General features: G+C 51.5%; 1 protein-coding gene across 3 annotated transcripts in view; it reads right to left on the bottom strand.

Annotated features, from left to right (window-relative positions):
• KSR2 (kinase suppressor of ras 2) overlaps positions 1-27,618 on the bottom strand; it is an 87,945-nt gene that overhangs the window by 21,372 nt on the left and 38,955 nt on the right. For 2 of the 3 annotated variants that reach the window (XM_074887378.1, XM_074887379.1), the window contains exons 6-14: positions 25,964-26,033; positions 25,192-25,275; positions 22,713-22,780; positions 21,045-21,163; positions 18,249-18,417; positions 15,205-15,246; positions 14,856-14,922; positions 12,616-12,664; positions 11,542-11,909 (exon numbers count right to left, since the gene is read on the bottom strand). In XM_074887378.1, the coding sequence (XP_074743479.1) occupies positions 11,542-11,909; positions 12,616-12,664; positions 14,856-14,922; positions 15,205-15,246; positions 18,249-18,417; positions 21,045-21,163; positions 22,713-22,780; positions 25,192-25,275; positions 25,964-26,033 (1,036 nt within the window). Of the gene's footprint in view, positions 1-11,541; positions 11,910-12,615; positions 12,665-14,855; positions 14,923-15,204; positions 15,247-18,248; positions 18,418-21,044; positions 21,164-22,435; positions 22,535-22,712; positions 22,781-25,191; positions 25,276-25,963; positions 26,034-27,618 lie in introns of all 3 variants that reach the window. The other variant, XM_074887381.1, reaches the window with a different exon arrangement.

Below are 27,618 nucleotides of genomic sequence, written 5' to 3'. Positions count from 1 at the left end.
GTTAAGATCAGCTGGTTTCCTGGAAAAGGGTTGTTTAGAGAAAATCCTCAAATTTCTGCCTATCTGAACTTCAGAGATAACCCTGGGAGCAGAGCCTGCAGCCCTTTTCAGATGAGATTCCCATCTCTCCACTTCATTTACAGAGGGACCGCATTAAAGGAGGCAGCGAATGCTCCTGGCACGAGCCCCGGCACAAGAGGAGCAGCCACCACTCAGACCTGGTGTGGTGGCATCAGCACAGGGTGAAGCACCACAGGCTTGGGATGTGCCACCACCACTCCTCAGACCTTGGTAGAGCCATCGAGGCAGCCCAGGTGCCTCTCTCCTCCTCTCGATGAATAACTTCTCCGAATGAATTCAACTAGCAACCGCTGCACCGGTATTTGTTAGAGTTTTCTTGCTGGATAAGGAACTGCCAATGCAGAGATAAAGCCCGGTTGATACCTATTATGCAGCACCTGAGCCCATTCAGCCACCACCTGCAGAACCTTTTCATGGCAGAGCTCAACAATTTCGCTTCTTCTCGTTCCTCGTCTGCCGTCAATCGTTCCCCATTCGGGCAGGAGCGGCAGGCACAAAGCGCGTCTCCCGGGGCACGCACATCATCTTCTGCCTTTCCACTTCAAGAGGTCTATGCTGAACCACAGCATCGAGGTACCCAGCCGGCTGCGAGTGAGCGATGCTGCGGATCACAAGGCCAGAGACCGCCTACGCTTGACACCAGAAACAAAGGCAGACGATTTGCGTCTTCAGACAGATCCTGGCTTATTCACCGCTGAAGTACATAGTCGTAAACAAATACTTGTCTTCTCCTCCTAAACCATCCCACCCGCTGGCAGAGCAGGAAGGTTGGTGACATGTGCCCCAGCATCCCGCCAAACCCCAGCCAGAGCTGAGAGGCAGCAGGGACAGCCCAGCCAGGCGGCTCGGGGAGATGCAAAGGTCCTTCTGGGGGTCCCCAGCATCCAGGAGTGCACCTCAACCCACGGTGCAACCTCAGCTTGCAGCCTTCCCCAGCACTAGGACAGTCTGGGCCCTGCGGCCCCATCCTGATGCAGATGCAACTCTCTATTCAAAATGAGTTTCTGAAGTGTTCAGCCAAGCAAGCCAAATCCCAAATTGCTTTATAAACACTCTGCATTTCACCAGCGTGGGCTGAAGACATCAGCAATGGGAGCAAAGCCAAAGCGACTTGCAGAGGAACAATTTGGGAGGGATGAGTGAGGAAGAGCTGGAGCACTGCCTCTGGATATTTTTGTCATTCAATGTGAAAACAGCCTCATCCATCCCCCATCCACTGGGGTTTTTTTCCCCTCCACCACAATATTGATGGTTATCATCCCTACATTGATGGCCACCACCCCTATAGGTTTGGTGATCTCAGCCTGGCTCCTGCTTCTGGAGCGGGAACAAATCCAGAGCTGATGGTGCAGCGGTTGCACACAGGTTGCGATGCTGTTACTTACTGGTGTTTTGTGTTTTTCTTCCCTCTGCCCAACCATCCACATAAATGCCCATTAAATTAAATAGGATCATTTGAACACCCCAAAGTGATAAATGCCAGACCCCAGGAAGCTCATTACTTGCTAGTATATTGATTTATGGGGAACCAGCTCAGATACCATGGTGATAGCCAGCACTATACACCCAGGGGAGACACAGAAGGAGAGAGTGGGAATTAATAATAAGTACTTTAATATAAAAATACCTCTGCTAGCAGGTTACATCTGTGCTTGAGGAAAGACAGAGCAAAGGAGAGGCTGCTCAGATGCTTCCACATTCCCCATCAGTTTACTGATTTTTAGTATTTCATGGAAAAGGAGAAATCTTTGGGGAATATTAAGAAAGATATGGCCACAGCAACCAGAGCCGCTGAGCTGGGACTTATTTGATTTCATTTGAGCAGGGCTTGCCACAGCAGGGAAGAACAAGTACTGCACACGTCTGCACGTGCCTGAGTTATTCGGGAAGTTTTCAAGCTGTTTCCATATATTGGCTTATTTTTCTCTTTTACCGACGTCTGGCAATTGTGTTTTTGAAACTAGACAGCCACAAATGTGTTTCACAAACCAGAAAATTAAACAAGGCTGGAAGAGCAGCAAAGGGAGAGTTTTGGGTTAATTTTTATCCCTAGGCTTTGTCTTCCTCAAAATCAATAAGAAATATCACACCCTTGACACACGCTCTCTCTGCTATGCCAGCGTGAACAAAGCAGAGCAACGGCATCATCCAGCTCAAGTTCCCCAAGCCCTCTGCACCTAAACACCACCCCAAGGACAGCAGGGACAGCCAGCCAGGACAACCATGGTCACGCCGACATGAGTTTGTTAGGTCTCAGTCTAAGGAGAAACCTGGCACATGTCAGACCGCACAATATATATTTTTTTTTTTTCCTCTAATGAAAAACTTGTGGGGGGAGAAAGGCTTGGCTGGTTCCTGGGCCAGCTATCCCCACTGGGATGCCAGTGGCACCCAGTGTTATCAGGGCACCAGATCCCCCCAGCCCCAACCAGGGATGCTCAGGACTGGTTTCACTGGGATTTACCACCCCCTAAACCTCCTGGTGAGGTGAAACAACTCTTCTCTGAGCCACACACCCCCAGCTCCCTGAGATTTAGCATGGAAACATTTCAGCCCATGACTACAACTCTCTTTTCATTTCCTTCCTCTTCACTGCGCCCACTGGCAAGCGGGGAATCACCTTCCCCTCTGCTCCCATCACTTTCAACAAAAGCAACATGTGGTTTCCTTCCTCCCCAGGCCCCAAGAAACACCATCCACCTTTGCTGGACCGCGACCAGGAGGAAAGCAGTGGCCAAAGGCTTCAGGGCAGCACAGTGCCATGAAATGTTGGGCTGGGAGCCTGCAGACCTGATGCTGAGCATCAGTGTCCATCAAAGTCCAGCCCCTCCAGGGGCATTGCTTGAGGGTGAAAATATTTTTCCCATCAAACTCCACCTCCAAAATGAGCCCTTACACAAGTCTCCCAAAGCAACCCCAATGGGGAGGCAGGGAATTCATTACCCGCCATAAACAGCGTTTTTGGCCACAGCAAAGCCCAGGTCCCCAGCCCGGAGCTCGCAGCGCCCTGGCTCCCACTTTGCACAGAGGAGCCTCCACAGAGCAAAATTAGCGTGAGGAAATAGAAAAGCCCTGAAGAAATGATGCTCCCCTCATCCCGCGCTCGCTATCTCCACCCAATGGAAGCGCTGTTCTTTGATGGATATTACTTAGGCAGCAAAATTTTCCTTCCAGCAGCTGGCACACGAGATAACTACAGCCAGCGCAGCCAAACCACAAGGGGAAGAGGAGGAGGAGGAGGGGGATCAGCCTCCCGAAAAGTAGCTCCAACTCCATCGCAGCTTGGGAAAAAACAAGTTATTTTGGAAAAGCAAACTCCATGCATTTTTATTTGAAGGAGATAGTGTCAGAGACGTGCTATTCTACAGCTGCAGGGAAAAGAGCTAAGAGACAGGTGAATGCAAAGCAGCCACGGGCCCCAGCAGCTTATCTAAAGCCCTGGCTGCAAACAAGTCATCCAAAAATACTTGATGCTTCAGGTGGCACTTGCTGCCTTTGAAAGGGTGTGCTTGTAATCGGCTCTGAGAGGGCTGGCTGGGTGCATGGGGATGTGCGAAGGTGCTTTGACCTCTCCTTGCCTTTGAAGGAGCCTAATATATTCTCTGTGCCATGATTCTCCTGCTATTTTGAACTTCAGGAAGGAAAAGAAATTTAAAAAACCCTTCTTTTGAAGAGAAGGAAGAAGCGAGTCTTTTGATCAAGACAGCTGCTTCACTAAAACCCAACTCCACTTTGGAATAGTAATAATTATTATTATTAATAAAAAATTAATAATGCTGTCACAGGAGGGATCTATTTCCCTGAGCAGCTGCCTCTTTGGCCAGGCAGGAGGATGCCAGCACATGGGTCCCCCATGACCTGCCCAGCAAACAGCCCTGCCTGGCCCCAAAGAGGATCCCCAGCATTGAGGATGCTCAAAAAATAAAAAAAGAAATCATGCCAAGATGTCACTTAATAGTGAAGGGAAGAGCTGGCACGAGCAGAAAGACTTGGTGGGACCATCTCTCAGCAGGGCACTTAATCACAGGCTTTCCCTTAAACACCCGCTTAAATCCCTTCCTCTCTAGTAAAGTGCCTCAGCGCGAGTCCCGCTGTGCCAAGTACTTTCCCCAAAGAAGTCACGGCCAAAATAGAAATATTTCCATGGCATTTTGAAACACTTTTAAAATACAAAGGAGAACTTTCCCCTTGAGCATCCCCTGCCAGAGAGCACGTTAAGGCGGCGCTAACAAACAGCCGGCAGGGATTTGATGCTACAATGGGTAAGAAAAGCTCAGCCAGCACTGAAGCAGCCAGCTCTTATTTCGACATCAAACACCCTTGCAGAGGATCAAGCTGCTGACTCTCCCCATCCATGCCATCCTCTTTGCTCAGGATATTTCAGTCTTCTCCCCAACCCATCCCGCTCCACAAGCAGCCAAAAGCAACACTGTCTCCAGGCGGAAGATATATACTCACTTAATGTATATATTAATACATGTATCGACTTTCCTGTTGTCAGTCGTTATCAAGATTTATCCAGCCTGATGGCCTGTTATTGATTGCAAAGGAGTGTATTCCCATGGGTCAATCAATTCTGATCCAGCCTGTGGCACGAAGTCAATACCTATTTATTATATGATCTACGAGCTCCATTATTTAACTAGGAAAGGGGAAATGTAGCAGCAAGTAAGAGGAGGGAAAACAACCGAGAGGCAGGACAGGAGGTGATGCTTTGGCTCCCAAAGCAGGTGCTCGAACGTGGAGAGGGCTAGGGGAGGCAGGACTTCATGGCTCTGCTCCCAAAATACACCCACGAGTGGGGAGAAAAGGGTCAGACCTGAAAGGCATCTTGGAAATACCTGCATCCAGGATGCATGGCTCCAGCCCAGCATGGAAGAAAGCAATGTGGCAGCTCCATGCCTCAGTTTCCCTCCTGTTGAGCAGGATTTAGAGCTCCTACTTAATTTTCCAGGGCAGGAAAGAAGGCTGATAGAATGTATTTTGAGATCGTTGGGTTGCAGTGAGGAGAAAAAAGCCAATTTGTTGTTCATTAAAGCCCAAATGGCCAACATGGCTCCCTGGAGAGAACAACAGGCTGGCTGCAAGCAGCACGCACTGGCCCCACGGAGCACCCACAGGAGTAAAAACCAAGCAGCCCCAATCTGTTTTGTCTTAAGTGCAATGGCTTACACCCTTCTCCTTTACTCCCATCCTGCAAATCATGTTAAATACCCGCTTGGCCCCCAGCTCCCTGAGTGTTAAGATTTACAAGCCCCAAATCCTTCACAGCTGAGCTGGGACACTGTAAATGTCAGGTGGTTTGGCATGGGGAGAGGCTTGGAAGAGCTGAGCATTTAAAGCTGAGCTTTGCCCAGAGCTCCCCTGAGCCCGCAGTGAATGGGATCTGGGGATAGGAGAGGATCCCCTGCAAAGAGCTGGGCTTGCTCCTCCCGGCAGCAGAGCCAAGCATTAGACATTGCCAAAAGCCAGCATAGAAATAAATTATAAAATCAAAATAAACCCCCCAAAAAAATATAAAATCAAAATCAACCCCAAAATTAGCCTCTGCAGTGCAAGAAAGTTACCCTGTAAGATACAGCTGGATAATCTTCTCATCCCTCGCTCTCACACCTTCCCTATTAATTCGTGGTAGGTAATGTGATCCCTGTTACTAAAGCCAGTTTCCTTTGCCGTGGAGGAAAAAAGAGCAAATTCTCTTTTCATCTTCAGTATCTGACATGAGAAGAGGACCTGGGTTTACGTTTGCCCTCAGCACTCAGCCCTCCCCCACTAACCACCAGCTCCAGGGAAGGGTTTGGGCGATGCTCTCTCTCCCGCAGAAATACTCCAAGTTCCTCTACTGAAAGTCACCTTCGACAAATTAATGCTCTTTATATAGTCCTGCCATGGTCAAGCTTAATTCCTAATGTTCTTCAATGTTCTCCTTGGTCCTCCCGGCACATCACTGCAGGGACATAAATCATGGCCATGCAGCCCTGGGTGGGGTCGCTGGCAGCCATCGAGTTGGCTCCCAGTTGCACCCCGTAAATCCAGAGTCGCTCTGGCATCACACTGTGACAAGAGAGGGGCCAAAACCTGGCCAGAAGCATCTCAGGATGCAAATCCCAGGGTCTTTGCATGGGCTTCTAGTGCCACATTTGAGCTTTTAACTAAAAACCAAGTAATCTTCTTAGAAGAGCTGCACCAAATCCCCCACGCAAGTCAGCAGGAGCTCAAAGCACGGGCAAGCTCCAGCTCAAACCTCCTCTCTCCTGCCTTTCAGACCTGCTAACTTCTCACAAACAACATTCCCATCCAACAAGAGCCATTGGTGACCCCCAAGAAAGCTGCACCCAGTGTGCTGATCCCCCCTTATTACGTTACAGACTCAAGGACACCCAGGAGCCTTGGGAAGGATCAATAAGCATTAAAATCCTTTTTTTTTTTTTTCCCAGAAGGAACACCCAGAATCCTAAAACCTGGTACTTTCTGCAATCCATTACCTTCGTGGGTGGCTCAAGCCATTTTAATAGCATTAAAAAACTGTTAGACTTTGTCCTTTGAAGGACCTCCCGGGTGGCTGCGGCTTTACCTCCCCTCCTCGTGCTGCCACCAACGGGGGCTGGGACCAGGAGCCCTGAGGAGCTGACGTGAGCTTACCCAGGCCTGGCTTTGTCTCATTCAACACTGGCAAAAACAACTTGTCATTTGCCTGTATGCAGCAAACATGGCACTTTTTCAGTCCTTTCATTTCCACTGGGCCGAGGACTTTGATGCTGTTTCATGCTATCCATTATGCAGCGCTCAAAGCACCAAGGCTCACATTCACTCTTGCTCAAGACTAATTAAGATGAATGTTAACTGTCCCCACTGCTCATTACCCAAGAGAAAATCTATTAGCGGCTCTGATGGAAGCACTCTTTGGAGTCACCACCTCCCATTGCCAAAATTGCTGAATTTCTTCCTTTCCTTTCCAACCCAGACAGTCACATTAAGAGACAACTCAAGAATCATAGACTTACAGAATGGTTTGGGTTGGAAGGGACCTTTAAAGGTCATCTAGTCCAACCCCTCTGCCATGAGCAGGGACATCTTCAACTAAATCAGGTCGCTCAGAGCCCTATCCAACCTGACCTTGAATGTTTCCAGGGATGGGGCATCTACTACCACTCTGGGCAACCTGTTCCTGTGTTTTGCCACCCTCACCATAAAAAAATTTCTGCCTTATATCTAGTCTGAATCTACCTTCTTTTGGTTTAAAACCATTACTCCTTGTCCTATTGCTAAAGCCCATGCTAAAAAGTCTGTCCCCATCTTTCCTGTAGCCCCCTTTAAGTACTCGAAGGCTGCAATAAGATCTCCCTGGAGCCTTCTCTTCTCCAGGCTGAACATCCCCAACTCTCTCAGCCTGTCCTTACAGGAGAGGTCTTCCATCCCTCTGATCATTTCTGTGGCCTCCTCTGGACCCGCTCCAAAGGTCCATGTCTTTCCTGTACTAACTCCAGAGCTGGACACAACACTGCAGGTGAGATCTCACCAGAGCAGAGGGGGAGAATCCCCTCCCTTGACCTGCTGGCCACACTTCTCTTGATGCAGCCCAGGGTACAGCTGGCTTTCTAGGCTGTAAGTGCACATTTCTGGCTCCTGTCCAGCTTTTCATCCATCAGTACCCTCAGGTCCTTCTCCACAGGGCTGCTCTCTACCCCTACATCCCTCCAGCCTGAATTGATACCAGGGGTTGCCCCAACCCAGGTGCAGGACCTTGTTGAACCTCATGAAGTTCACATGGGCCCACTTCTCAAGCTTGTCCAGGTCCCTCTGGATGGCATCCCTTCCCTCAGGAGTGTCAACCCCACCACTCAACTTGGTGTCATCTGCAAATGTGCTGAGGGTGCACTGGATCCCACCGTCAATGTCTTTGATGAGATATTAAGCACTATTAGTCCCAATCATCTGGCCAGACCAATGGTTAATGCAGAGAAAATCAGAGCGTTAACCCAAAGCATCATGCTGTAGGCAAGATGCTGCCTCAGTTTTCCCTCCCAGCTTTTGGCCATGGGCCATGGTGTTTGGAGGGAGAGATTTCTTTCTGCTAATGAGACAATCCTTGAATATCACAAGTAATCAGGAAGGAAAATGTAGGGATGTGAAAAAGTAAAAATAAACCCATCTATAAATAACCCCCCTCCGGCAGCACCGGGCAGCACGGCGTGGTAAAGCCCCTTCCAGGGATGGGCAGCTGCTTCCAGCGTGGCAGCAGGAAAACGGAGATTTCTTTAACAGCTGCAAGAAATTGCTCTTTTCTTGGTGGAAAAAACATCCTTGAGCGACCACCTCTGGGCACTCAGAAGAAAAGGAACCTCTTCTGCATAGCGCCTGTTTGGCCCCAGGGATGTGCGTGAGGAGGAGCGGGTGAGGAAATTTGGACATCCTGGATTTGTATCTGTAATTCGCCCCATCAGGCAGCTGGGAGTGATTTTACCCCACTCCAAGCAAAGTCTGGTTTAAAGTTTAAAGAACTTGAGTCCCCTCAGAAAAATCCTGTCTGAAGAGCAATGCTCTTCTCTGCATGGGGTCACCAGCCTCCCTCCTCCCCCAGTGTCACATCCTGGACCATTACCAGTATCTTCAACTATTCCCAGTCCAGCTCACACCACACTGTCCTCTTCCCAGACTCATTCCCTCGAATGCCCGAGCAGCAGTTCCCATCCTTGCCGTGGCAGAAGAGTCTCCAGGGCTGTTGTATCCCTTAGGAAAGACCTGTCCATTCCCAGAACCAGCACCAGATAAGGAAACATGCATGGGATGGAGACCTCCACATGGTGAGAAGGCTTTTTCCCAGTGGAGATGAGCAGAGATGTTCCAAGAAGCCCCCAAAAATGTTCAACCAAGGATAGACCAGACAAGGACTGCAAGCACAAGGACAAGGGAGCATCCCTGCACTGTCGCCCTGGGAAATGCAAGGGATGCTTTGCCCCACAAGCCCCAGAGGTCCCTCCTGGGGAAGCACCAGGAGAAAAGAGCCCCACAGGAAGCCTCAAAGTGCAATAAATTGTCTGTGGAAATGACCTCCAGGCTAAGGGATGTGCACTCATGCAGTCCTGGGCTTCCCAAAAATTCCCTGAGACTGAGCTGAGCCCCCTTCCAGCATCCCCCTTGGCTTTCCTGCATCCTCGTGGCCAACCCAGCACCAGCACCAAATATGAGCTGATTGCACCCCAGAAATCCCAGCAGGAGAAAACCAAACAGGTTTCTAGTTGCAATTGAAAAACTATTGTGATGTTGATTCAGCCTTCGAAGAATACGGATAAAAGCGGGTTGCTGCTTGTAGGCAAAGAACAGGCAATGCTTGGAGACGTTGCAAGCACAGGTTATATTTAGGGCAATCCAATAAAGCTGTACTTTGACCTTAAAAAAAGGACCGAGTGCAGCTGAGAAGAAAAGCAAGCCGAGCAGCGCGCTTCACAGACCTCATATTAATGCATCAAACTACTGCAGTGCACATATTTATTTTGTCAAACTGTCAAAAATGGCACCTTTATGGTTTTTATATAAAGAGGCATTAGAATAGAAAACACTTTGTAGCTAAACAAAAAGAATATATTGCCCAGGTTTTGATATTGAATAGGATTGAAAAGCTGAGCAAATAGGGGCTGCAAAGGGATCACAGAGTGGAGCGGGACGGAGAAGCTGCGTTTTGCTCTGGGTAGCGGCGGCAACACGGTGTAACACACGGATGGGGTCTCTGACGCATTGATCAATACATGTGTTTGCACACTTTTCAAAAAGCCTTTAGCCTGAACTAGCTAATAGATGGGAATCTGAAATGCTGCTGAATTTTCTGAGAGGAGTATTTTTTGGTCCCAAAATAAAAAGCACATTTTTTTCCAGTCCCCAGCTGGGGAGAGCCAGCCCCGGTTTAGAGTCACGTCTCTAGAGCACGCAACTCCCAAGCCAAATGCAGTCCCTGAACCCACCAGAGCAGGGAGCAAACGATGGTGTGAGGAGCCACAAATCTGGGTCGAAATCCTTTGCTGTTGAGTAAGAGGAAGAGCAAAGCAAAGCCCCCACCCTGGCACCCACAGAGCTGCCCCAGCAGGGACCGGTGGGCCAGGAGATGCTGCTTTCAAGGGGACATTAGGGAAGGATGATGCAATATTTCATCACTAATGGCTGCCGGAAGCATTGCCATTTCAGTGCAGGCTTTCTGAAACACTGCCAGGAGGAGGCTGGAAATTCAACCTCACCTTGGGTAAGCTTCTCCGAGAGAAGGTAACCCGTGGTGGGATGCAAAGCGGCACCACGTCAAGCCCTGTGGCTGAATACATGGTCTAGAGGTGAGGGAAATAACTGAATACTCAGAAAAAAATGCATTTTACATGACAACAGCTGCTCTGGGAGTGACTGCAGCCTCCCTGCCTCGAGGCCAGCAGGGATTTTGGTTTTGCCCACCCATGCAAGGAGTATGCTGGGATGCTCAGTGCTGCTTCAGCAGGGATGCTCGGTACTGCTGATTGACAGCAGGTACATGGGAATTCCTTGAGACCAAGACAGCTCTGGAGGTGTTTGAGATGGTTTGGGAGACCCCAAATCCCAGCTTGCTCCCCAATCAGCTGCAAGAAGCCCTCTCCAGCAGTCTCATCCCTTCACCCTGCTGCAATGTCCCCGAGCATCACCATTCTCCCAGACAGCAGCTCTTCAAGCCCCCAATCTCCTTCTCCTGGCCCCATCCCAAACTCACTCCTATTAGTCCCATACCCAGTTTTGGGTGTAATAGAGACAACAGCTTTGGGAATGGGAAGAAATGCTCCCAGAGACCATGACTTATCTTGCAAAGTCTCCCACCTCGTCGAAAGCAAGGAGACTCCATGGATGGGCTCCAGACCTGTGGAGTACCAGCCATCCTTGCAAGCACCTGGTTTTCCCACCTCTGCTGCCCTTCTGGCCATTTCACAGACCACTGAACCTAACACTTGCGCCCTGTTGAGCCTTCAGACACCCGAGCTGTTTTCACAGCACCGACTCATTCATGAAACCTGGTGTTTACACGTGACCAGCTGCTTTATGCAATTAGAGGCTTTTCCATGCTGTGGAAGTGCTCGAGCAGGGTCCAGACCCCACCACCCACCCAGGGATCTGACCAGGGCACCATGCAAAAAAAAAAACCAAACAACCCAGGACAGAAACTGCTGCTCTCACCAGGTTACATCCCTCCTGGTTAAAACAAATCATTCCTGTCCCTGGTTAAAACAAATCATTCCTGTCTCAAGCTCAGTTTCTACAGGAGATGAATCTGCCTGGACCCACTTACGATGGGTTTGCTATCTGCTTTGCAGCATAAACCACAATAGATGGAGAACACCCCTTTGCTAGGGCAGGGAAGCCTGGCCAGCCTTGCCTACTGGTAACGTTTGACTGCAGGAAGCTGTTTTGGAAAGAAAAAATTATTCTAGCTGAGCACAAGATGTAGGAGCTTACCTGGTGATGATGGCGAGGTGGGGAGGACTCATGCAGGCTCCCATGAAGAGCACCACATTCTCGTGCCGGGTCTGCCGGTACGCCATCACCTCCCTCTTGAAGGCCTTCAGCTGGTCCTCGTTGTCCCGTTCAATGTCAATGAGGCGGATGGCCACCTCCCCATGCCAGCGCCCATGAAAGACTTGCCCGAAGCGGCCCTTGCCAATGAGCTCGCCGATCTCAAGCTGCTCAAAGGGGATGTCCCACTCCTGGAGGAAGATGCTGGTCTGGCTGGCCTTGCGGGGAAAGTTGCGTGCAGAGAGGAGCGAGAGGTTCATCTCTTCAAAGTCATCCTCGGACTCCTGCGCCTCCTCGGTGCCTTCCTCGTTCTGCGGGGTGGGCAAAGGGAGGTGAGTGCAATAAGACAGGGGAAAAAAATGGTAGTCAAGGAAGATAACGTGGACAAAACCCCACTAGCCCACCTACTGCTTGCTCGGACCCGGTTGGGCAGGTACCTTCCAAAGGCAACTGGGTGCTGCATTTTCTGCAAAGCCAGCAGAAACCCAGATTTTGCAAGGAGGCATTTATTTATCCCAGGGCTAAATATAAGAGTGTGACACACCGGAACATTTAATTCATTTGTCCAAAAGCAGCATTTCATCCTACGCTGTCCAAGCTGTGCTCTGCTAATACCGACTGCTCCTGCCCTGGCACCCCCCGGTCTGTGTGCCCAGCCCCTCAAATGGGTCTGGCTTTTCCCTCGATGCTCTGCATAAGCTTTCTACAGGATTTACAATGCCCGTTAAAAGCTGCATCCCGTCCTCACCCTTCACCCCTTCCCCTCCACCATATTTTTAATGCTTCTCAGAAAAGCTCATTAAATTGTAAACTTGAGGGCAGACATGAAGCCCATGAGGGTCCCTCTTCATGGGGTGGGGACACGGATGCCTGGGCAGGTTCAGGCCTGGCCGTTAATTTAATTAGCAGCAATTTCACTGCACAGATGCTAAACTTATCTGGTTCCTGTGAAATGTGCCCCAAGATATATATAAAATAAAGGCCCGTTAAGCACAGCAGCGAGCCCAGCCATCTCACCTCCGAGGTGGGCTCCACTTCAATTTGAAGCAATGGGTTTCCTTCCAGGCTGTTAAAAGAATTACTGAATTACCGCCAGGTAAAAACACAGTTAGGTGGGGAGCACGCACGGGCATCAAGTCCTGCTTCCCACAGCGTTGCTCTGCACCAGGACTGAAGAGATGAGGGAGGAGAAGTACTAAGCTCGCTGTTAATCTGGGAGAGCAACCCCTTCCCACCCACACCCTGGCTGTCTCCGTCCCCAAGGAACGGCCCTGGGTGCTCACACAGGAGCAGGGAGGATAGTGGGGATGAGCAATATTAATTATTGCGTTAATTAATATTGGATGCATGAAGTTCCATGATGGATTTGGTGATGTGGGAGCACATGACCAAGTCTCCATCCCGTCGCCCAAAGCACACGGTGTGGAGGATGCACCACTGCCACATGCCCCAGAAGGCATCCCCCCAGCTAACTGGGGCAAGGGACAGATTTACACCCTCACAGCTTTTGGCCACATCGAGGCAGTGCTGGGGCATGCACTTATGGTATTTTTAGGTGGTTTCTAAGATCAGAATTACCTTCCCAACAAACACCAGCCAAAGTGACAAGCACAGTTGATTAGCAGCCAGAAGAAAAGAAAACAGGTTTTTCAATTATTTTTGAGAAGTGGAGGTTTCAAAGGCCCTCCCTGCAGTAAGAGCACCCGAATTTGTCTAGTTTCCAAGCTCCCTGGGCCAGGACCATCTCTTTTTCTTTGCTTACACAGCACCTCCCACCACCAGGTCCATGACCAGGGTCTCGCTACACCCAAGAGTTAACAGGGAATTGGGGAAATTCCGTGGGGAAGATCAGCTGGGGCAGCTCGGGTGGTTTCAAGCATAATATAAATATATTATAAATTATTATTATTGATAACATAAATAACAGCATCTCGTTTCAGAGACAGCAAGGATCTCAGGAGAGCCATAACACTCCCCAAGCCACTCAGACGCAGTGGTCCGTTGCTTCCTATCCCATTTAGTTGTCACTAAAGAGCTATAAATCCCAGGGAAGACACAGGTGCATATACAAAAGGAGCCGACCCTGATATTTGAAGTAGCACAGAAAGCCCAGGTAGATGCAGACAGCTTCTGCCGCCCATCACGATGCACGGGCGGTTTGCAGGAGCAGCAGTCTCCTCCTGCCTGATCTTTAGCCCAGGCACGAATACCTGTCTCCTGAGTATCCAAAGCAGCGTCTGCTATTTAACCCAGCCAAGCCCAGGGTAACCTCAGCGGCTCCCACGAGTTATTTTCAGTGGGGTGAGCAAGAGAAGAATCACAGGTTTTGCATATTGAAAGCTATTTGCCCACAAAAGCCTGCCAGCCTTACGCCTGATACATTGCTTTAGGCAGGGAAGGAAAAAAAAAAATAAAAGGCTTTGACTTCACTACTTTGCCATTAATTTCCTGGCTGTCAGCCACCAGCGGGGACAGCCACTCCGTCCCCATCCCCCTCATCGCCTTCCCCAGTCGCGAGATCTGCCGGACCCCCCAGCAGTTGCCAATGCGGTTTGGAGAGCGTGGGTGAGCCGGACACAACCTCATTGCAGCCTGGAGCAAGACCCTATCTGTTAAACTCCTGGCTTCAAAAATGGCATTTATAAAAAGGATCAGGAAGCAACCCTGAAATGTAAGGCCACTGCCGGGGTGGTGCAGGCAGGAGGACCTCAGCAAATGCCAGATTCGGCAGAGCAGCTCGGACTCAATCTGCCAGGGAGAGCTGGTCCTAACGCCAATTAGATACTGCATTTCAAAACTAATTTCAGTGCAAAGTTTATTGGACTTGAAAATATTACAGGTGAGACTGCAAGAACTTTAATAAACTATCGCAAAGACGCTGGTTCTCTGCTTATAATTTAGTAAAGATTAATCGCTTTGGCTTTGGCTTCTTAGACTGAAAGCCATTTTTTTTTTGACAGCAAAGCGCTGGGTAGGTGCATTGCTGTGGGTTATAAATCAATCCCCTGCCCTCTCCTTTCAATCTTTCCCCTCCCCAACACACAAGCCAGAGCCATGAGCTAGGTCAGGGCGGCAGGAGCACCAGGGGCTCACCCCAACCATCCACCTCAGCTGGCCCAAAAGGCATCCCTGAGCCCCAAATTGGTCCTGCAAATCCAGGGAAGCACATGTGGGTGCCCGGAGGAGGCAGGGTGCAGACAATGCGCTGCCTGGGGAAGGGAAGGTGAAGGCAGCTGGGAGGAGGGGGAGGCACTCACATGGGGTTGGAGTTGACGGGGTGGAGGACCACCTGCGGGGCTCGGGTCGGCGTCTCAGGCACCACATCTGGGGAGAAGAGAGAGGAGTGAGAGTGGGCTGGGAGTATCAGGAGCTCCTTCCAGTGCCAGGGGCACCCAGGGGAAGTAAATCCCACTGAAAACCTCCCAGCCCTGCAGCATCTTACTAGTGCAAGGTCCTGCAACAATACACTGGTTTTGGGGAAAAATCCCACTCCAGCACAACCCCCCCTGCACAAATCCAAGGGTTAGGAGAGCTGGGCATGCACCCACCCCACTAAGGGATATCTCAGCACCCCACGTTACAGGAGAAACTTTCAAAGAGACTTACCTGGGAAAATGAACTGCTGCTTGTACTTGTAGTAATGGGAAGCTGGAAAAGAGAAATGTGGGGTTAAACACCAACCTGCAGAGCCAAATGCTGGAGAGACTCCAACCTGTGCCCAGTCCCGTATCATGAAATGACAGCCCCGGGTCCAGGCCCCCTCCGCATGACACAACCCCTCCCACCTCCATCTCTCACCCACAATGGCATGTAGGGTGCCCAGGCCAAAAAATTAAGACCTTACACCTCTAATGATGTGGCTGGATTTTAACTTCATTTTTGCCACCATCAGCTACTGCTCGATACCATTTAAAGGGTGTTGATGTCATCTGCAAAGTCACCGGTGAGATTTGGACACCTGGTTGACAGCAAAATCTCACAGGGTTTGAGTGCTCGGCTCCCAGTGAGCCTTCAGGAACCGCTCAGCATTGTGGAGACACCAAGTGATAGATTTGCAGCTGCTCCCCATTTTTGCCTGATCTAGTCCATCTAACTGTGCATTTTTGCCATGCTTCAGAGACGTGTCCTTCCTGGGCTCCCTGTCTGCCTCTCAGTGCACTGAAAGGAGCCGGGAGCTGTCAGCAGCCCCAGGAGCCACTGCCCAAAGCCAGCACTGCAGAGGGGGTCTGGGTGGTGGTACCCTCCATCAGCTCCCCATCACCAGTGGGCAAAGCCCAAGGGCTGATTTGACACATGCAAGCAGGCAGGTCATGGGTACGAAGTAAGACAGAGCTGCTGAGGCCACCAGAGATTGGCACCAGCTCAGAAGGCAACTTCTCCTTAAGCTTCAAGACCCCAAAGACCATCTCTCAGCTTCTCTCCAGCTTCAAGACCCTGAAGACCGACCTCAGCTCTGCAGCGAGACCTGAGCCACCCTGAGCCGAGATCAAAGGAGACTCAAAGGTAATTCTGTCAGAAAAAGGTCACTGTGTTGCAATTTCCAAGCTCAAATCCTAATCCCCAAGATGACCATCTTGATGAGATCAACCATGGAGAACTTCCTGCACAGGAAGATGAAAGCACAGTAAGTCCTGCTTTGTGTCAGACCAGCTCCCATTCACCACAGGGCTCTGCTCATCACAGGCATGAAAGCAGGGAGCAACCACCCCCCTGAGCTGCTGGGGTCTGATCCTGCCCGCTCCATTCCTGCCAGCCAGGCACCCGTGGCAGGGGCTCCCTGCACTGGTTCAGCTGCGGTGGCAGTGACAGCACGTCCAGGTCCCCATAAGAAGATGCTGCTGCCCGCTGTGGGGGTTACTTCCGTGGTTTCTGCTTTAAACAACATGAAAGAACATCTCAAAAGCCCTGCAGGGAGGTCTCTGCTCCAGAAGTGATGCATGACCAGATCACCAAACACTGGACCCTCTGTCCCTTCTCCCCCAGACCCAGGCAGGGTCCAGAGCTTGCCCAGCAAGCAGTTTGGGGATGTTAATGGCTGCAGGCCTGGCTATCACTCTGCCGAGACGTCAGGATGCTTCAGCTTTGGCTGGACCACCACAAACTCAGTTATACCAGCATGGAAACCCACACTGTGCTCTCAGGTTTGCAGCCATGCTGTGGACTATCATTCCAGCCCTTGGAGGCTCGAGGGCTGTGGCTGGCAAAATCCCCACCTGGGGAGCAGGAGAGAGAGGAAGTCAAGTCTCTCCTTGACGGATGGGTCACACTGCTCCTCGGGGTCTCAGAACTTCCTCACAGCTCCTCCGCTGTCTTCTTCATGCCTCTCCAGCATCCCACCTGGGCTCCGGGCACTCCAGCCAGCAAGACTTGTGTACAGCTGTAGTCTCTCCAGGCTCACAAGGACCTGTGTTGTTTGGCTGGTGGTTTGGATTCTTTTCCCCAGCTTTTGGAAATGTTTGTTATTGTTGTGATGGATCCTGTCAGTCAAATCCCCCCTCACCTCCCTCCTTCTCCTTCTCCTCCTCCTCTCTAGCTGAAGGCTTGTCAAGATGGAAGGGAGGAATCACCATGGTGCAGCAGGATCAGCAGATCACGAAGGTGCCATCTGGTTCTTCCAGAGAAGCAGTCCTGACCCTCCTTCCTACCAGACCTGTTCAATAACCCTGGGGGTTTTGGAATGCAGGAGGGACCCCAACCTCCTGGCTGCTGCCCCATCAAACAGGCTCGAGGCCACAGACTAAACAAGGGTCACTGGCCCCAGGGCAGCCGTGAGTGCTTCAGCACCTCAGAGATGGGTCAGGGCCATGGCTCCCCCTCCTCTCCCCTTGCCAGGCCCTTTCTGGGAATGGCTGGAGAGCCATGTGGGTAGCTGAGGACAGCTGAGCCCCTCCATGCTGCCAGGAGTGATGCTGAGCCGTTTCCCTCCAGGAAGGGACCTTCCCTGGAGCAGCAGCACTGCCCCAATGACATCCCGAAGACAGACATGCTGGGACAGGCTTTGGCACAGGAGTTTTTCTGGCCATTTAATGTAACTCCTGTGTCCTGCAGCCAAGGTGACCAAATTGCCTCTTCCACCATCCCTGAAGAGACTGAGCTCCAGGAGCAGATGAGTCGAGCTACCCAGACAAGACTTGAAAGGACAAGATACATCAGATACCCCCAGCATCAGCTACTCCCCACTATCACCCTACATGTGCTACAGCAAGCTTGTTGAACCCCAAAGACACAGTGAAGTCAACCCAAGTTACCCTTGTAGAGGGGTAAGACCTTGTTTCCCATTTGCTGCTGAGGCAATGCAGCGGGCACATGCCATGGAGAAGTCATGGCTAGAAAGGTTTCTGTAGCCTCAAGTGCAGCAGGTTGCCCACAGAGACTGTGCTGGCTCCATCCTTGGAGGTTTTGAAGACCAAACTGCATCAAGTCTTGAGCTCTGACCCTGCTTCAAGCAGGAGATTTGACTAGAGACTCCCAAGCTCCGTCCCAACCTGAATTATCCTAAACTCATCTTTGCTGCTCCTTTCTGCTTCCAACTTCTCCCCATCCCAGTGTAAGTCCAGGCAGACAAGCAGTTGGAGCAGATCCTCACCCCGAGGACACCCTGGGGCACAATCTGCTCTCATCAGGCAGATGAGGTGGGGAGCTCACGGTACCTGGCAAGTTGAATTGCTTCTGCTGGCGCGGGCACTGCGGGGAGGGATGCAGGGGGGACGGGGGCGTTGCGCTGGGCGGCAGCGGTGGGGCCGGCGAGGAGGGTGTGGAGGAGGTGGTGGAGGAGGGGTTGCTGCTGGAGTCTGGCTGGTAGGGCACTGGGATGTGGTCCTGTGGGACATGGAGAAAAGAAGAGAGGAGCTGGTGAGGGCAGTACCAGCAGTGCCACCATCAAGGTGCTCCAGTGCAGAGGAGCCCAGGTGACAAGTGAGAGCTACACAGGTCATCCCCGTCCCCCATTTCCAGAAGACCTGGAAAACAACCAGAGCCCCAGCTTCGGCTTTTCCAAAGCCTTTTGTATTCACTGTTTGCACCAAGGGAATTTCATGCCAGAAATGGAGCTCCTCTGCCAGCCCCTCCATGCTACAAACCCATGGCTGAGGGCTCCCCAAACCCTGCTAGCTCTGCAGAGCCGTGGCCACCAAGACCAGACTTGGGGGCTGCATCCCTGGGGCTCGGTCCTTAGAGACATCAAGGACCTGGCAGCTTCTGCTGACCTCCTATGACCTAAAAACTCACTGCCTCGCTCAGAGCAGGGGGCTGAGCTGAGGCAGATTTGAAAGGATCAGCCAACACATCCCAAGACATCCCTTGCCCTTCGCTGACCCTTCCTAATCAAGACAAGGACAGCAGCTTTGGGTGTGCCTCTCCAGGGCACACTGAGATGGATGAGAAAGGACCTTCTGGGAGCAAACAGGGAGAACCACCTGCCTGGATATCTTAGATCTGAAAAGGAAAATTGAGGCCAGAATTTCCCACCTTGCTCATGACCTTGCCACCCAACTTAGAGACAGTTAACAGGGTCTGACCTTCAGCAGCACTGAGCACTCCCATCTCCAGACAGGTGCACCCATGGCAAGATCCCTCCAAGGTTAGAAAACCTGACGAGCCTCCCCCAGCAGGTAATTTTCTCCAAATTTATTGATTTTTAAATAAGCTGGGCTTTTCAGGAAACCCACATACACTTTATATAGACCATCCTGACACATATGACAATCTTAGCTAGGTAAATTATTTTTTAAACCAACAATGAAGGCTGCTAACAGTATGATTTCAATGGTATTTACAGAGAACAGAATATCTCTAAAGAAATGCCTTTAGAAACATCAAAGTAAGAAGGGGTCCCTGTTGTATAAAGCACATTTATAGGGGAAACTTTAACCAGAATGGGAGTGCTCAGGTCAAAGTCAAATATATAAATATATATACACACACACACACTGTGCATCATCATGCTCTGGTTAGAGAAAAGCTAGGAAATGTGAAAGGACTCCCTGGCAGAGGCAGAAGGGGAAATAGGGCTGATGCCCTTCACACCCAAAGCCTTTATCAGTGACCTGAGTCACTTCCCCACTGCCCTCTAATAAAATGAAACAAATCACTAGAAGGACAGGCACCAAAAAGAAAAAAGCATCTCTATTTCTTTTGAATACCTGCAGTAGCTCTCCAGCCTCACAAAGCCATCTGCACCACGCCATAACAACACCAACAGAGCAGATCATTACACTAAGGATCTCCTAAGAGATTTAGGTTTAAAAACTACATCCAAGAGAGCATCATCTGGTACCCAGCCTTTGCTGAGAGCCAGAAGATGCTGAGGTCCAGAAGGAGCTGGGGGGTCCTGCCCGGCTTTGGGAAGACAGGGTTTTAATGACCTGTTCCCCATCATGCTGAGGATTTCCCTGACTTCAAGCACTTCCAGCTTGCAAATACCTTACCCTGCGCTACCTCTGGCCACCCACGATAAATTTTCCACTGAAGGCAACATGCTCTAAATTTCATCAAAAAGTAACCCCATGCCAGTTTTATTGCTATTAATGCAGGGCAGAAGGAAGTGAGCCAGGTGCACTGTCAGGTCCGGCTTGACCAGATTTGCCAGAGACACAAACAAATTCTGAGCTTGTTTTATTTGTAGCAATAAATTTGTTATTTACAAAAGTCTCAGGTGGTAGCAGAGACCTCAAAACACCCCAAATTCAGCTTAGATCTGGAGACTGAGAGGCCACAATGGCGCAGGACTGGTGGGACGGACACGGGCTATTTTAAAAGTGCTGATCCCATTTTATTTTTAAAAGAAATAACCTCAGCAGATGCAACCCACACTGGGAAACCCAAGGGGCGAGAGGTCTGCAGCTCTGCTTGCAGCACAGCCCATCCTGCCTCAACACCAAGCTCACCCTCAGTCTGCTCCTTGAATTAGCACTGGTGCATGGGATTATTTTTTAAATTTAAGTCCCCAAGCAGGTTTCTAGGCATCTCCTACCCATGCATTGACACACACAACAGTCCCATAGCTGTGGATGTGCCTGGAGACCCATGGAGCCGCCTGCAAGGCCTGGTCCTGGCAGATGGCTGGGAGGCTGGGAGATGCCCCATCCTTGGGACAACCCACCAGGGTCTCCTCCTGCCCCAAACACAAGGTCAGGGCATGGCCCCTTTTGCTCTTAAATTCATTCTTTTAGAAATTAATCTCCAAGCCATGCTCCTGCCCAGCAAATGAGATCGATGCTTCACGAAAGGACGTGCCCTAGGAAAGCCGAGGCAAACAGGGTGGCTCAAGCAACCCAACTCCGGTGGCATTTGAAAATGCCACCAGCTTTGGCCCCCTTGTTTGCAAGAGCAGCAGCTGCATGCGAAGAACCAGCAAAAGCCGCTGATATTTCAGTGACACAGGGCCGGGTACCCTCTGGCAGGGGGTGGGCATGAAGCAGGTGTTCAGGGCTGGTGGAGCAGCTCACCTTGTTGAGTTTGTTGGTTTTGGGGAGTGTCTGGCTGACGTGTAGGTCCGAATACCTGGGAGGTTTCCGCAAGGGGTTGTTGATATCACAGGGCACCGACTCTGTCCGGACTAACCTTGCTGGATTAAGAAGGGAGAGAGGGGAAAAGGGGATGGAGAGGAGGGGGAGAGAGAGGGAGAGACATCAAAGCTTTGAAGGAGCACTTGGGGTCAACCCTGCACTTGAAAACTGCTTTTGAATCGTTCTCCAAAGCAATCCCCCACGGCATCTCCAGCTGCTCGGCTCCTGCCCTGGGATGGCAGCCAGCCTTCGGGCTCCCCCCTGCACCCAGGCTACAGCCAAACCCCTCGGGATGTGGGGGGCTTAAAGTCCCCACCATGGGATGCAAACTGCACCCTTCTTCCCCCACCGAGGGGCTGCAATTCAGGGAAGCTCAGCAGCCATTGTAGCCACCCCACGAGCTGGGGGGTCAGCCAGCATCAGAAGGAGGCACCATCCTCTTCCTCATCACAGCTTTTCAGGGCAGGGTGAAGGAGCCTGCTCAGAGCACCCTGCTCTTGGCGGAGAGATTTTGTGGGGAGAAAGCCAGCCTGCAGCCCGGGGACTTGGAAACGGGGTGGCTGCAGGGCAAGGCATCTCAGAGCTTTTTTCACTGATGCTGAGGCCACCCTGAAGCCACGCTGCTCCTCGTTCCCATGCTAAAACACACAACAGGCAGCTCCAGCTCTTGCAACATCACAGACCGCAGGTGTTAATCTGAATTTCTGCCCATCCCAGGAGCCCACCTGCCCCTGGCAGTGCAGGACGCTGCTTTCCCTGCCTCCTGGTCAGGGTTTGCAGCACCTCGGAGCATGACAGGGGGGTCTTCCACCCAAATGTGCTGCAAGCAAGGGCATGGGGGACCGGAGTGGAGGCTGCAAAATTGCCCCCTCCGAGCCACAGCATCCTCACTCGCCTTGCGAGGTGCCACCAGCGCAATGTATTTCCCCATGATTAAACCAATGAACATGTTTTTGGTGGTATTTAACACAGAGTAACGGCCTTAAGAGCTCAAAATTCAAAGCAATGGTAATTGGAAGAGTTTCCCTTAGGCTGTCGCAGTCCTCTGGCCGTCGGGGAGCACTCGGCCAAAATCTGGAAGAAAAGAGGTGGGAAGCGACGCCCGTCGTCCTGCTGCAAAGTTCTCCCTCCTCTGTGGATTTTAGGATGGGCTCTCCCGGAAGAGAGTGGGATAAGGCAGGTCTGAAAGCACCACGAGCATCCGCAGTGGCACGGTCACGTCCCCGTGGTGGGGAGCCCCATGCACCGACAGCGCCACGGGAGATTTGGGGTCCCACGCGTCCGCCCTAAGCTCTCGACAGTAGCAAAAGGCTAAAACCTGTTGCACTTACCCCGTGCGGTGGGGAATCTGAAAAGAAAAGGAGGCAGGGGAAGGGTGGGTGGAAGTGGTTTGCAATGCAAATCTGCCTCGCCCCGAACAGCTCGTCTCCCTACAAGCGGAAAAAACGGTGGGTAAAATTTTCACAGAGCGCCCAAGCGGTTCGGGAGCCTCCATCCCGCCAGCCGGCCGTCAGCGAGGGTCAGGCTCCCGAATCGCCCGGGGGGCTTTTGAAAGTTTTACCTGGTGGCAACATCCATGGAGGCAGAAGGGGGAAGAAAGGCCCTTACCTCCGCGGTGGATGATCAGCAGGTGACACGGAGGGGCCTCTTTGGTGCATTTGTTGTGGCACTTGAGCCTAGCGGGGAACAGAATAAAAGGCGTGAGAAGCGAGGGCGAAGGGGACGCGGAGCATCACGGTACGGCCGGAGGGATGCGGCTCGGAGCAGGGAGCATCACTGCAGACCGGGGGACCCTTTCTCCACCCAGGAAGGTGACTTGATGTAATATTTCAGTTGTGCACAGCCCCTGGGTGCTCGCTGCCTGAGTGGTCCCATGGGCAAACTCTCCCAGATCCCTGCAGCTCACACGGGAAGGCCCACGATTCCCAAGCTGCCCCCCAGGCTGTGGGCACAGGGATAAGAAGTGGTATGGGATGCACACCCCGGCGCTTCCTTGGCTGGAAAGATGCAGGGTCTGCACACCCTTGGCAAATGAGAGCCATGGTGGGTGCATCTGTCCTGATGGGGGGGTGCAGGAACCCCCAAACCTGGGAGGGCTGCCCAGCTCTCCCATTTCTCCACCAGCTGCAAGGGACCAGGCACCCACCAGCCAGCTTGAGGATGCCCAAAATTGTCACTTCTGTCGGCCTCAGCTGAAATAAAAGGAGCAGAGACCTCTGCTAGGGGGACAGCCACTTCCCCCCAACCACCATCCAGTGCTAACACTGCTTTACGCTTAATTAAATTCAGGGGCAGCAGAAGGGAAGGAAGCAGCTGCCCCAGCCCCCTTTGGCTCCCAATGAATCTCTGCCATTGTGCCCTCCCCTCCCAGCTTCATTACCAGGACATTTAACAAAAATAATGAGAGCATTTACGGCTACATTGAATATTCTGCAGAGCTTTGCCTGGTTTCGCAGAGCCGGGGCAGAAGTCTATGGAGGGTTTCACCCACGGGTCATACATATAGGCATAAGCAGGCTCCTGCCGCCCTGAAACCTTCCCTTTCGTCCTTAATTAGGGATGGAAACGAGTCCCCAACTCACGCTCTGCTGCAGCAGCCACAGCGGAGCGGCGAGAGCCACAGGGGAAAAGGCAAAAAGGAGGAAAGGATTTAAAAAAACAAGGGTAAAGGATAAAAAAAAAAAAGACAGCAGCTACAAGTCAATGAGCTGGGTAATGAAAATTCAGGAGCCGTGCATGTTAGCTTTTATTACAAAGCCGTTCCTAGAGGGAAAGGCAGAGATTAATTCAGTATTTGAGGCTTGGGGGGATTTGGGGTCTGTTTGTTTGTTTTACCTACTTGTTCCCCTCCTGTTTCTGGGGAAAGCAGTGCTGGGGCTGGGTGGCTACGGCAAAGCCGGCAAACCTAAGTACTTTATGTTCTTCCTAACTTTTTACAACCGGGAAATTTATTTGCTCTTTTCTCAGCGACTACAGGACAGCAGGACCGACAGAGAGCCGGAGCCGCAGCATCGCAGGGGCAGGTCCCAGCATCCCTTGTCCCACGCGGGGACCAGCCCCGGACAGGCACAGCAGGCAGGGCTTGCAGGCAGCAAAGCCTCCAGTTACGTGAGCACTGAATGAAATAGGAATCACCACTTTAAAATATATATTTGATATTATCACTTCCAGAAAGCCACCACCAACTGCAGAGTAACCAGGCTTTTCTGGTGCAGGTTTAAATCCCAATTTTCTAACTCATCAGCATTTAATCAACGGCAACAGTGATCATTATCACTTTATAGCTCTGGCTAATTCAGTTACCCGCAGACAATCGGCGTATTCCCAGCACCCATCCCTAGGAAAGGCAATCGTGTCTCCAGAAGCAGCTTTACTAAGCGCTGATGGCTGCACGATAGTAAGAAATGGGCTACACCGGATTTAAAGCCGTATAAGTGGCCCCAGCCTGTGCCTTGCTATCTTTTCCAGCCCTGCCCAATTTCACGGCCAGCACAGCCCCTCTCCTTTGCATCACAGCTTAATTGCGTTTTGGGGTGGGTTGGCTCCTTGGTGCCACAACATTGCCAGGAAACAGAGGCCCCAAGACATTTTTCTGATGCAAAAAATAGAGGATACAGCCCAAGGCTGTGGGGAAAACCCATCCGATGCTTGGAGCTGCCCTGCACGGAGGCAGTGCTCTCATCCGAGCCACTCTCAGCCCCTGTCCACCACATCCATCCCTCCATCTCCTGTAGCTAATTCCGCACATAACCCCACAGCGTGGGTATGTAAAGACAGGCCAAGGACAGCAGCGAGCGGAGAGGCTGTCAGGATCTGACTCAGAGCTCTGGTGCAAACAGAGCCGAGGTCTGGTGGGCAGCATCCTCCCCGAGGACCCCACTCCCATCCCCAGCATGCAGACCCAACCTCAGCCCTGTTTTGAGATGTTCTTCACCCAATTTCATGTCTCATTAAAGCTTCTTGCAAAGAAGAGCTGGCAAAAGGCTGGTCAGTCTCCCCGTGCCTGCTCAGCTCCACCAGCAAAACCCTAATTATCCCCCTCGCAACAATAAGGAGTAACACAAACAGCTCCAGCACCATGACGTACTTGCAGTTTTTGCATTTTAAGCCAAACAACATTCCTTTCCCGCAGACGGTGCAGGTCTGAGACATCCAATACTTGGTGGAAAACCTGCAGAGAGAAACACGGAGAGTGGCCAGGGAGAGATGAAGCTGTGCTGCCCCATCCATGCTCCTGCAGGAACATCTCCCAAGCCATGATTATCGACAGACCCCCAATTTATCCTTTCCTTGCTGCCCTCAAACACTGCTGCAGGTGTCAAGGCATCTTTCCAGAGATGCCAAAGCACAAATCTGACCCTCCCTTTGGTGGTGCAGAAGGGCAGAGCTTGCTCCAAAGGAGATCTGACCTGGCCAGAATTGGCATTAGGCACTGTCTCACTGCAGCCCCCCAGCTCGACTGTGGCCAGAGCTTCCAAAACATCTCCCTGCCCTGGAGATCCAAGCTTCCAGCCCATCGGAGAAGCAGCTGCCCCATCAAATAGCAGCACTGAGACTATTTCTAGAGCTCTTCCTTCTTGAGGTAGATATGGAAGGGCAATAATCCGGAGATGGGAAATTTGCTGAAGGTTGGCAAGGTCACAGATAATACACGGCTTTTATTGATAGCGACTCAAGCCCTATCTAAACCAAATCTGAACTGAAATGGAATTTAAATGGGCTTCTAGGACAGCACAGCCCAGCATGGGAAACAGGGGGAACAGCCCTGAGCCCCCCGCCCCAGACCAGAGATGGAAAGGGAGATGCTCATCCCCCAGCATCGCGGGGATTCGCCCGGCGCTGCGGCAGGGTTGGCGTACCTGTGTTTTATCGAGTTGCCTAGATCTCGACGGGGGATCTGCGGGGACCAGCGAGGCACTGACAGCGTATCTGTGTGGAAAGGAGAGACAGGGAAAACCATCAGGTGGTAATGAAGGCGAGAGCCGGGGTTCAAGCTTTTGGTGAGGGGAGCAAAGGGTGCACACAAAAAATAGGGTTTGATTGATACTTCTCTTTAGAGACGCCCTGCTGAGCTCCCTTTCTGGAAAGCAAGAGACCTCTGGCTTTGTGCTTGGATCTGTGGGGAACCAGGGTCTCCTGCCCCCGCTTAACTGCCCCCAGCACCTGGTTTGGGCCAGGGAGAGAGGTGGGAGGTGATGCATCTGCCCCATGGGTGCTGCACCCACGTGCATGCAGAGCAGGACTGCAAAGCTATCAGAGCCACATCATGATGCTCAAACAAGAAAGGGAAAATGAAGCCGAAACGGCAACTGCATCATTTATTAATAAGACATCACATCTTGCGGTTGCGGCTGAACAAAAAGCCAAGTGTCAGCCGCTTGGAAGGCAATTTAACTCGTATTCAAATAGAAGAACAAGGTAAAAAGCAGCCTCGGCACTCTCCTTCTAAGGGAAAAGGAGGGAGAAAGGGTAACGGGACCTTGGCTGGGTAAGGAAAAAGAGATAAGTTCATTAGCAATGGCTTGGAGTGGGCAGGTAATTAGCAGCACAGCCGTGCTTGGACTCCACATCCCCCTTCAGCCTCAGCAAGGGCAGAGACCCTCCTCCTCCTCCTCCTCCTGCCAGCTGCCCTGCCTATGGGAGAGGTCCTGCCCCAGGGGTTGCTCAGCCCCAGGGGGGATCAGTGCCGGGGATTCAAAGGCTGGATTTTCAAGAAGGGATTTGAGAGGTTTCCCGGGCACAAGCAACCAGCCCCGGCACGACGCGAGCCGAGCCACAGCACGGAGCAGAGCAGCAGAGCCCAGCTGCGAGCCCGGCCGTTTGCTCAGTATGCCAGCAAATCCCTTGCTAAATACGCTTTCGATATTATCCCTCCGAGCAGGGAGAACCACTGTTTGCTTTAATATCCCATTTTAATATAGCGGGCGGTAGGGTGTTTTAATTGCGCTCTCTTTCTGAAGGTTACATTTACATGCCGCTTCCCGTGCAAGGCGCTGTTAAAAGTCTTGGGAGCATCCTAAAACACATCCATCTCCAGTACCTCCCGCCAGCAGCTGCTCCGGCTCCTTCTCTTATTCTGCCACCTCAGCCCCAATCACCCCTCAGGCACAGCCAGCAATTAAGATGTTGAAGGACTACAAAGTCAATTAAGGTAATTGCTGCCCCCAGCCCCGGGTAGGCTGTTTTACACCACCAGCATGCCAATATTTTTGACCTGTGCCTCCCACCCTGGACTCCTGGACCAGCATCCCTCCCACTACCCCAGTATCTGCAGCCTCCCAGGGATGCCCGCAAGCCCTGGAGACGATGCTCTAGAGAGTGGGACCACTGCACACACAAGCACTATCCCTCCCTAAACGGCATTTTCTCATCAGTAAATCACATTACACAAATAAATTCCTCCTGTGCCCCTCAACACTGGTCCCTGATGAACTAAACACCCAGGCAAGAACAGATCCTCTCTTAGAATTAAATTACAACCTCCACTTTATCAGCTACAATTTATTTCCACTAA

This window comes from Strix uralensis, chromosome 17, assembly GCF_047716275.1.
Source record: "Strix uralensis isolate ZFMK-TIS-50842 chromosome 17, bStrUra1, whole genome shotgun sequence".
NCBI classification, from domain to species: Eukaryota; Metazoa; Chordata; class Aves; order Strigiformes; family Strigidae; genus Strix; species Strix uralensis.
The sequence above is the reverse complement of the archived record's forward strand: the minus strand, read 5'-3'. Positions and strand labels throughout refer to the sequence as shown.